Source organism: Mobula hypostoma, chromosome 1 (genome assembly GCF_963921235.1).
Source record: "Mobula hypostoma chromosome 1, sMobHyp1.1, whole genome shotgun sequence".
Taxonomy (NCBI): domain Eukaryota; kingdom Metazoa; phylum Chordata; class Chondrichthyes; order Myliobatiformes; family Myliobatidae; genus Mobula; species Mobula hypostoma.
Window position 1 is genome coordinate 208,018,608 of NC_086097.1, and position 11,148 is coordinate 208,029,755.

Sequence of the window (11,148 nt, forward strand, 5' to 3'; positions counted from 1 at the left end):
CACTAAGAAAACAGCTAGAGATCATAGAGAAATGGGCACATTCAACATTTTTCAGGAATTCAACATGTCCACAATACATTGTTGAGGATAATTATTGGGTCTGATATAAAAATAGAGCAGAGAGGCCTTCAACCCATCACATCCACAACAGTCATCGAATATCTGTATTCCACCCTAATTGCACTTCCTAACATTTGGCCTGTCGCCTACAGTGCCATAGCACTTAAAGTACTTAACTATTGCTAGACTACTTTCTCCACATCTCCTTGGGAAGCGTATTCCAGATTTCAACTACCAAACACATCCATGTTTCCCAAATAGCCACCCACCTGCAATACAAAAACTACACTAGTTCTTCCAACCAGTGCTTGTTCCATTGACACAAATATATACTTAAGATGATTGTTTTGACATAAATGACTCATACCCAAAAAAAATTAATTAAGGGAAGGAGCAAATCAAAGTAAGACTGCCAATGTCATTAAATTGTCCTTAAAAAAACTGCCAAATTGAGTGTATTTTTAAAAAGGAAAGATGAGTGATACAAAAGGTAGCTAAGACCCTCGGAAGACAATGCTCGGATCATAATTAGAAATATACTCACTGAAGGTAAGATTGCCAGTTGACCTTATTTGCTCGAACTTCAGCCGCTTTTGCAGCAATAATATTGGTAGGAACTGCAGCATCTACAGCACCTCTGATGTCCATTTTCTTCAGCTACCTATTACCAAAATTGCCTAAAAAAAACCAAAAATATATTTACTGAGTATTAACCTTAACATCCACCAGGGAATCTAGCTGTAACTAAAATCATTCAGAATTTCCTTGTCCATCCTCCCAGAAATGCAAAATGTACCGTTTTATTACCTGGACAAGAAACAAAAGGGGGATCAGAGGGTGGGGAGAGAGAAGCAGCAGGATTAAAAAAATCCTAACCAATTAATACATCTGCTGTTCTGCTCACTGAAGGCTCGTAGCTTTACTGTTTCAGTATTTAAGATAATACAATCCAGTAACAGTACACTTCGAGGGTAAGCAAGTGTGTCCCACAGTTCCAGCTGCTTCCAAAATTAACATTGGATATCAACAATCATCCAAACAAGAACAGTATAGCAACAATCATTCAGACAGATTCACTGATCAATAATGCCAATTTGTTCTGATTTCCCAATGAACAAATAATAGTCAAGCAAAAGTTAACAGATCACACAGACTCTTTTCTACCATGGTCTATTTAATAATTTGTAACAAAGCCCATATAGAAAGTGATTGTGCATTATCAGAGCTTAAACAAGTGCCATTAAAAACATATGGGCAAATTCAATTATTAGACCAGCAATTCTCCAAAATCTATTCTATACTGTTTTACATTATCTAAAATGTAACTATTACTAGGAGTTTAATTATTAAACCACTTGGTATGAAGTTTTGGGTGCTTTCAATCCTATCCTCAATCTTCAATCCTAAAACCTGTGAAAAAAATACAATGTGAAAAACATCTTCTTTAAAATGTGTTTGTATTTTGTCCTAATTACAAAGAGGAGCACTCCACAGGATACATATATATGCCTAAAGAATACATGTATACGAACAACTAATCCAGAAAAAAAACATGTTATTTGCAATTAACACAAAGCCATCTTTGTCAGAACAAACTGCAGTCATCTTTTTCGTTAACCTTTAGAACAAATATTTATACCTCTGGATCTCAAATTAAAGTTTTACATGAAGAATTAGATTTCATTTAGCACTGTCAAACATAAAATTTACTAAAGAATCAATTTCTCACGTTTTTCAAATTCCCTTCCCAACGTGCTTTTTATTTGACATAAGTTTTAACAAAACTGAATGTTAGTTCTATAAAATGCTACATATGCAATACCGCTGCAACATACAGGACCAAACAACAAGTTGTTTCAAGTACACTAGACAAAATGAACAACTACCTTCCACAAAAAGGCAGATTCCATTTATCCTCTCTTATTTATCAAAGGGATGGAAGCTGTCATCAGCACTTCTATCAGCTAGCACTAACCATGACCTGCACACAATTTCCCATTTTAGGTTTTGCTAGGACAATAGAGTTCCAAACCTTATTACAGTTATGCTCTAAACCAGGGTCAAAGAACCAAATTTCAAAGGCAATACATCATTTGTCATCAAAACTCCCCTTGACAGAGTAGGGCATCAAGGATCCCGGAAGAACTCAATGGGGAATCCTGAGGAAATCCAATCCGCTGTTTGGAGACAAGCCTCACACAAACTAAGAGTTGTTAAAGACCAGCTATCTCAGCTCAAGTTATTGCTACAACTGCTCCTCCAAGCGACGTCTTCATTACACCCAGTGAAATTGCCTTCGTTAACAATTGCACTTCATAATCTACCGTAACTGGGCAGATAGTGGAACAAGATGGATAAGGATAGCCAAAAAATGCTAGCCTTGCCAGTAATGCTCATAAATCAAATTAATAAAAAGGCTCTACCAGTATAATTAAGGATTTTGAAATTTATAAATAGCAAAGAAGAATCTGTGCTCTCATCTAGAAAACTGAGGTGACAAACTTCTAAAGGTAAATTGCTGGCATGGAAAACAACAATGCCCAGGAACAAAAAATAAATCCTGCAGAAAGTGGCGGATACAGCCCAGTACACGACAGGCAAAGCCTTCCCCACCATTGAGCACAACTACAAGGTGCTCTGCCACAAGAAAGCAGCACCTATCATCAAAACGTTTATTCGGCTTTGTGATGGACTGTGGCTGTAGCCTGCTCCAAATGCAGCGATGCCTGACTTCGTGTCTTCCATAAAGCTTCAGTTCTGAAGCTATTTGCTTACATCAATTGTTTGCACAATTTGTTTTTCTCCCCCTCTCTGGATTCTGGGTGCTTAGTGGTCTTCTTTTTTTATGGGCGCTTTTGCAATGTCTTTGGTTTGTGACTGCCAGTAAGGAGCTGCATCTCAAGGCTGCACAATGTACTGTATACATACTTCAATAATAAATGTACTTTGAAGTAACCCCGCCATCCAGGCCTTGCTCGCTTCTTGCTGCTGCCATCGGAGAGGAGGGACATGAGCTTTAGGTCCCACATGTTGGGCATTAGCCTACAAAGCACCCAGGGCATCTTCAGAGAGTGGTGTATCAGAAAGGCAGCGTCCATTATTAAAGACCTCCAGCACCCAGGGCATGCCCTTTTCTCACTGTTACCATCAGGTAGGAGATACAGAAGCCTGAAGGCACACACTCAACGATTTAGGAACAGCTTCTTCCCCTCTGCCATCCGATTTCAAATGGACTTTGAAGCTTTGGACACTACCTCACTTTTTTGATATACAGTATTTCTGTTTTTGCATGTTTTTTTGAAATAATCTATTCAATATACATAATTGATTTACTTGTTTATTTATGTTTTATTTTATTTATTATTATTTTTTTCTCTCTCTGATAGATTATGTATTGCATTGAACTGCTGCTGCTAAGTTAACAAATTTCACATCACATGCCGGTGATAATAAACCTGATTCTGATTCTGAACTTGAAAGAATGGACAAAAAGGTGGCAGATGGAATATAGTGTTGGGAAATGCATGATAATGCATTTTGGTAAAAGGAACAATACTACAGGATGTTATCTAAATAGCAAATTCAAACATCAAAGGTGCGGGGGAACTTGGAAGTCCTCTTGCAAAACTTGCAGAGGTTAATTCATAGGTTGAGTCTGGTAAAGAAGGTAAGTGCAATTTTGACACTTATTTAAAGAAGAATAGAATATAAAGACAAGGAGATAATGCTGACACTTTACAAGACACTTGTTAGGCTGAACTTGGAGTATTGTCAACAGTTTTGGGCTCCTTTATCTCAGAAAGGATGTACTGTCATTGGAGAGTCCAGAGGAATTTCACAAGGATGATTCCAGGAAAGAAGGAGTTAACATATGAGGAATGTTTGGCAGCTTTGAGCCTGTACTCACTGGAATTTAGAAGCAACATACATCAAAGTTGCTGGTGAACGCAGCAGGCCAGGCAGCATCTATAGGAAGAAGCGCAGTCAACGTTTCAGGCCGAGACCCTTCGTCAGGACTAACTTAGTCCTGACGAAGGGTCTCGGCCTGAAACGTCGACTGCGCTTCTTCCTATAGATGCTGCCTGGCCTGCTGCGTTCACCAGCAACTTTGATGTATGTTACTTGAATTTCCAGCATCTGCAGAATTCCTGTTGTTTGGAATTTAGAAGGATGTTTAGGGATCTCACTGAAACGTACCAAATGTTGAAAGGACTAGATAAGGTGGATTTGGAGAGAAAATTTCCTCTGGTGGAGGTATCCAGAACTAGGGGGGCACAACCTCAAAATTAAGGGATGACCTTTTAGAACAGAAGTAAGGAGGATTTTTTTTTTAGCCAAAGGTTGGTGATTCTGTGGAATGCTTTGCCACAGGCTGCGGTGTAGGCCAAGTCCATGGGAAAATTAAAAATCAGAAGTTGATAGATTCCTGATTGGTTGGGGCACCAAGGGAAATGGTGAGAGGGTAGGTGTATGGGGTTGAATGGGATGTGGGATCAGTCATGATAGAGACTGAGTAGCCTAATTCTGCTCCTATGTCTTATAGTCTTATGATTTAGGAGTAGTTATTATGTTTTAACCATCAGGCGCCTAAACTAGTGAGGATAACTTCACTCACCTCAACTCTGAACTGATTCCACAAACTATGGATCCACTTTCAAGGACTCTAACTCAGTCTCAGTAGCACTGACTTACTTATTGTTAGTATTTGTTTTATTTTGTATTTGCACAGTCTGTCTTTTGCACATTTCATGTTTGTCAGTATTTGCTAATGTGTAGTTTTTGCAATGACTCTCGCACTTTTGTCTTACTGTGAATGCCTGCAAGAAAATGAATCTTAAGGTGACATATGCAATTTGATAATAAATTTATTTTGATCTTGAACTTTCAGGTAACGAGTTAGAACAAGTATCAAAAAAAAATAGCAGCACCGGTCTTACCAACAGAAATCTATCTAGCCAGCAGGAACTAATATGGCACTATCTTCGGGTGCTATATTTGGGGAGTGAGATCTACTTTCATTCACCTAATTCATCAGTTGCCCATCGTACATTATATCAAAGGTATTCAAAAGTATAACAAACAGGTGCATATTTTTGACCATGTCTATAATACAGTTTTAGTACTATTGTGCTATTGATAATGTTGATTTTTTATATTTATTATGATCATAATAATCATAATGTTCTGATTTGTTTTATATTTCATTTAAATACATAATTTGTTACTCAGAACTTGGTCCTGATGTGTCCCAATGAATGAAAATTGATAATTTACATATAACCGATGCCCAATTTCCAATCTACGCCTTGATTTTAATTCAAAAATACTTTCAATGCAATAGTCCACATTTATCTTTAATAAGTATAATTTAGACCTTTCCACTTCCTTCACCAGAATTTGGAATTCTGGCACAACTGTTGTCATAACATTAACATAGCATGCAAAACAAAGGACTTTCCAGTGTATCTCAGAAATAGGCTAATAATAAACCAATTCATTAGGATTTACTGGATTTTTAACCACAGGTTAATGGTAGTACTTTGACTTTTGTACACACTGATTCACAGGACATACAAGGCTGCTTCCTGCCTCAGTTATTGTAATTCACCAGGTTATGCTTTTGGTTCAGTGTTACTTGCGGGAAGGAAGTTCCCAATCCCAAAACAAAGTTGAGCTTTGCTTGCCTTTTACCACCAAATACAATATTCCAGAAACTCCTGTGTTGATTGTTTCCTCTAGTGGTCTGATTATATTAACGAATTTGTTTATGCCTCCCATAACATTTGATATTTCAATTATCCTAAATTCAGTAACCAAGTAAAACAAAAACATAATGCAAAATGTCAATACACTGAAATGAAAGGTTAAACTAAAACTTCTCAGATTTTTAAAGTAGTGAATGCAATTCATTGCGAAATTAGGGAAGGAAAAGTGGGTGGAAATCACAAGGACAATCAGCGAATGATTACTAATCAAAAAGCATTTGGATGTGCAATAGAACTACACCTTGAAACTAATTTGGTGCATCAACAGCCGTGGAAATAAGGTGCACCGCTATAACCTTCAGGACAACACTGTTGACAAAACACACGGGAGATGAACCAAACAGAAAGCGAGTTGGAGCAGGTTGAGGGCAGCGAGGGCTCGCAGAGAGGCCCAACTCCGGACTGCATCGGCGCTGACAGGAGGGCAGGCCGGGCACCCCTCACTGCACGCCGCCGCACCAAGAAGCGGAACCAGGTAGAGCATCCCGTGCTTGCACCGAGAGAGAGACAGCGACACCAGCCAAGGCCACAGGATGGTACGATACGGTACGGTATGGCATAGACAGCACACCGACCGCCACCGGAACCCCTGTCTCACCCCCCGGGAGATTGACTCGCATTGCCCGGCTCCGTAGTGGGAGGACACGCGGGGAACCCTCCGTTTTGCAAATAAAAGCCAAATCAGGGCTCAAACCTCACCTCGGAACAAGCGTAGCGTCACTCTGAAACACTCCGAGTCATGTGACCAATCACATGATTAGGCGGCTCTTAAAGGGGCAGGGGCAGGGTCGTGGTCGAGTTGAGTTCCATCTGGAAGGAGCTGGTTTCTACCTTGCTCTCTAAAGGTTTCTGTATCCTTAATTACAGAAACAGGTTTTCAACTCTGTCTAGATGTCTTTTAACCATTCCATAACTCACGTGGACTAGATAATTTAATAATACACGATATGCGGGAGGGGGTGAAAATGATAATACCCTTTTCTGACAAGGGTGCCTCAGAATACAGCTCTCCTCTGGTCTAAGGGCGGCGGGGAAATACACGGTTTTCCTGAATTCGCGTATGTAGTATTCTTATTCCTTGACCAGGTACAGGGATAAGGTCACATTCCACCCCAAAATATACTTTATTCATAAAATGCACGGCTGTAAGCTATGACTTTGCATACTGCGCTATAGGTATGTTGGTATATTGACAGTATGTCAAACGGCATAGGTTCTGGCGTCTTCGCCCTTTCAAATCCTATTGAGGAGTCTCGTCTCGAAACGTCGACTGTTTAAAAGTTCAAAGTAAATTTATTATCAAAGTACTGTACATGTATGTCACAATATACAGTACAAGACAGATTCATTTCCTTGCAGATATACTTAATAAATTCAATAACCGTAATCGAATCAATTAAAGACCTGGTATGCAAAAGATTGCAAACTATACAAATACAAAAACAATCATAAGTAAGCAATAAAAATCAAGAACATACGATGAAGAGTCTTTGAAAGTATCAGTAGGTTGTGGGAGCAGTTCAGTAATGGGATGAGTGAAGTTATCCCCTCTTGTTCAGGAGACTGATGGTTGAGGGGTAATAACTGTGCCTGAAGTTTAGATGCCATTCCGAATCTTTATAAACTAAGGAAGTAGAGGCACTGCAGTGCTTTCTTCATAATCGCACTTACATGCTGGGTCCAGGACAGGTCCTCTGAGATGATAACACCAAGAAATTTAAAGTTGCTGACCCTCTCCACCTCCGATCCCCTGATGAGGACTCCTCCTGAAGTGAATAATCAGCTCCTTGGTCTCGCTGACATTGAGGAAGAGGTTGTTGTCGTAACGCCACTCAGCCAAATTTTCAACCTCCTTCCTATATGCTGATTTGGCACCACCTTTGATTCAGCCTTTTTCAGTGGTGTTCATTTTCATAGATGCTACCTGACCTGCTGAGTTGTGTGTGTGATTTCCAGCATCTAGTATTTATAGATTTTTCCATCCCCAAACATTCCATGGGTATGCAAAATCCTGCACAACTACCAGAGTTGAAATATTCTTGGTTCAACTATATATCCTTAACTGGGCTTTCTTTCTGTATCCTTTCCATCCCCTTCATTCTGTCATTTGTTTTGTCATTCATAATGTCATATAGTATCCTTCTCATTGCATGAGGAACAATTACTGGTATCTAGCTGGTCCGTCCGTTTTCTGTCATTCACATCAGAGTTATCAGGAGTCTTTCTTTATGTTGAATTTTTTTTTCATTTTCTTCCCCTTCACGAACTGCCTTCATCTGCTTGTTTCTCTGCTGCCTTCCCTTTCACTGACTATGGAGGTGGGAGACTGCCATTTGCTGAGACCAAACTTTCCTTTTGCTGCTCAGGTTCTTGGCTAGAGTCTTGGTGAAACTAGGGGATTTATTTTCCTTTGTGGAAGAATAGGTACAACTTCCCTTTTTTATTACTCTTGTGCAGGAACACGAGATGAGAAATGTGGGGTTGGCTTGCCTACCCTGACAACATTTTGGCATTTGCTCTCCTTGCAATGTTTTGGCTGAGGGTCTTCCTGCTTGCAGTTTCTGCAAATGATTGCAGTTTAGACTGCTGCCCGTTGCTATAGATGTGATGTACCCTAGTTTCTCCTGCATAGACCAGATAACCTCGAAGTATTATAATCACAAAGCTGGGGTAGAGATCAATGATGGTTCCTTTTCCATTTATTTTAATCATAACCTTGGCCTGATGTTTGCTTGTCAAGATTCCGAAGAGGTTGTTAACGCTGGTGGTGTTTCATGTTCCCTAAATGAAGCATTTGTTCCTTTCATTTGGTTGTGACCATTTTCCAACATGAAAACAGAATGAACGCCATCCAAAATAAATCAGGAATGTGCACCAGGTTCTTTGAGGTGGGAGACTGCATAGACTTCTGTTATTTCTCCTAGGAGACTACAGCATCTTCAGCTGCCTTGCATTGTTCCAATTATCACAATTACCTGAGTATCCTTCAGAGAAAACATTTTGTGGTTTGAATACACAACAGACAAGGAGCTAGTCTTCCTTCCTGTTTTTAACCATCACTCTAAGATGTAGTAAAAGCCTTGGCCACCTCTCTGGTTTTCTATCATGGCCAAATGAAAGATCAGGCTACTGTTACCGAAGAAAGGAGTTAGATTAATATCTGACCTGCATTGAGGTCCATCTTTATAACAGCAAATAAATTCAATCCACAACCCAGAAAAAGAATAGAAACCTGAAAAATTCTCAGATAAAGTTCCAAGGATTTCAAGGGTGCCAATGCAATTTATTGGCATTCTGTTGGGGGACCAGTTGAAGCAATTTGCTGAACGTTCAATGTCAAGGTGTTTCTTCTCACTGATTGGACAATGTGGACTAACCAATGTGTAGTCCAAGATCTCTCAAAGTAGCATTAAATGTAAATGAATATTGTAAGCTACTGAGAGATTAACAAAACCAGCACCAGTGATATGGCATCTCCCAAAACAATCCTCAATATTTTGGATGAAGTACTGGTATCTACGTAAATCTACAATAAAACTTTTAAATTATAATTTTCCCCAGAAACAACTCAAGTCAGTTGTTACCATTTTCTCAAGAGTGCTGAAGAACTTATAAATTTGGACAATGTTGATTTTCTATACATAAAGTTAAAAATCCTGCAGAGTTAAAAACATGAGATTCTGCAGATGTTGAAAATCCAGAGAGTTAAATGCAAAATACTGGAGGAACACAACAGATCAGGTAGCATCTATGAAAAGGAATAAATAGAGGGTATTTTGATCTGAAATCCTTTATCAGGACAGGAAAGGAAGGTGGAAGAATAAGAGGTGGGGGAGGGGAATGAGAACAAGCCAGATTGAGATAGGAGAAGCTAGGTGAGGAGCAAGTTAGGTGGGTAGGGGTGGGAGGAATGAAGTGAGAATCTGAGAGGTAAAGAAGTAAAGGGCTGAAGAAGGGAAAATCTGGTAAGAGAGGAGAGTAGACCACAGGAGGAAGGGAAGGAGGAGGGGCACCAGGGGTAGGTGATAGGCAGGTGAGAAGAAGAGAAGAGGTAAGAGGCGATCCAATCACAAACAAGAAAAATCTGCAGATGCTGGAAATCCAGGCAACACATACAAAATGCTGGAGGAACTCAGCAGCCAGGCAACATCTATGGAAAAAAGTACAGTTGACATTTCAGGGTGAGACCCTTTGGCACCAAAGGGTTTCGGCCTGAAATGTTGATTGTACTCTTTTCCATAGATGCTGCCTGGCTTGCTGAGTTCCTCCAGCATTTTGTGTGTGTTGCGAGGTAAGAGGTGAGTCAGAGTAGGTGTGGAGGAAAATTAAGCTTGAAAATTAATGGTTAACATTAAGGAATTAAGTTCTGTTGGTATTGAAGAACTAATAACGCACGGATGAAAATAATACTGTATCTATTAAATAGGGGCCGTGGACAATTTGATTTGATGGAGACAGACGTGAAAGCACAGAGGAACATCTGGAAAAATTTCTGAAACGCTGTTTTGCTGCCGCTGTTACTGGGCAATCGAGAATCTTCTGGAGGTTAGGCCCCAAAATGCCCAGCTTTGCCTGCTGCTGGCAACCAAGACTGAGGTCGAATTGTTCGGACAGAGATGGTGCTCGGTACTCGGAGTCAGAGGGCTGATCAGAGGCTCGAAGTTTTCGGACGACTCAGAGTCGGACTGTAGTCGGGCATGGCAGGGAGAGTTTTTCTTCCTTCTCCCTTCTGCGTGAGATGTGGGACATTTGAGAGACTTTGAACTTTGTTACTGTGCTATGGCCTGTTCTTCATCAAGTTATGGTATTGTTGCACTGTTATAACTATATGTTATAATTATTGGTTTTGTTAGTTTTTTCAGTCTTGGTCTGTCCTGTGTTTTGTGATAGCACACCGGAGGAATATTGTATCATTTCTTAATGCATGCATTACTAAATGACAATAAAAGAGGACTGCGTGTCCTCGTAATCTAATAATCCAATGTTGTGCATAAGGAGGAACCCTTAGCCTTCAAATCTACGTGACTAATGACTTTGTTTCTTCCAGTTAATGGGGAACTGATTGTAATGGGGAGGTTCCTTCAGCCTTCAAGGGTACAGGACCAACGGCTTGGTTTCTTCTAATTAATAGGGGTCTAATTGTGTATGTGGGGATGCTATATGTCTAATTTTGTGTCAGGTATGGAAGCATCCAGAACTTGTCGGTAAGATCTAAGCAGGAACTCTTGACCCCTGAAAACTGCTCAACAGCATGTACAGTATTTTAAGATATAAAAGACCTTGCTTGTGTTCGCTTTAGCACATAATAAAGTAATTACCGGGG

The 11,148-nt window shown here is 39.9% G+C and overlaps 1 protein-coding gene across 3 annotated transcripts in view; it reads right to left on the bottom strand.

The window, feature by feature from the left end:
- atp6v1h (ATPase H+ transporting V1 subunit H) overlaps positions 1 to 6,646 on the bottom strand; it is a 98,648-nt gene extending 92,002 nt beyond the window's left edge. For 2 of the 3 annotated variants that reach the window (XR_010019857.1, XM_063063600.1), the window contains exons 1-2: positions 6,525 to 6,646; positions 605 to 737 (exon numbers count right to left, since the gene is read on the bottom strand). Coding sequence is in view for 2 of the 3 variants with exons in the window: in XM_063063600.1 (XP_062919670.1) it covers positions 605 to 708 (104 nt within the window). In the remaining variant the exon portion in view is untranslated. Of the gene's footprint in view, positions 1 to 604; positions 738 to 6,066; positions 6,202 to 6,524 lie in introns of those variants that run through there. The other variant, XM_063063610.1, reaches the window with a different exon arrangement.
- Between the last annotated feature and the right edge of the window lie 4,502 nt (positions 6,647 to 11,148).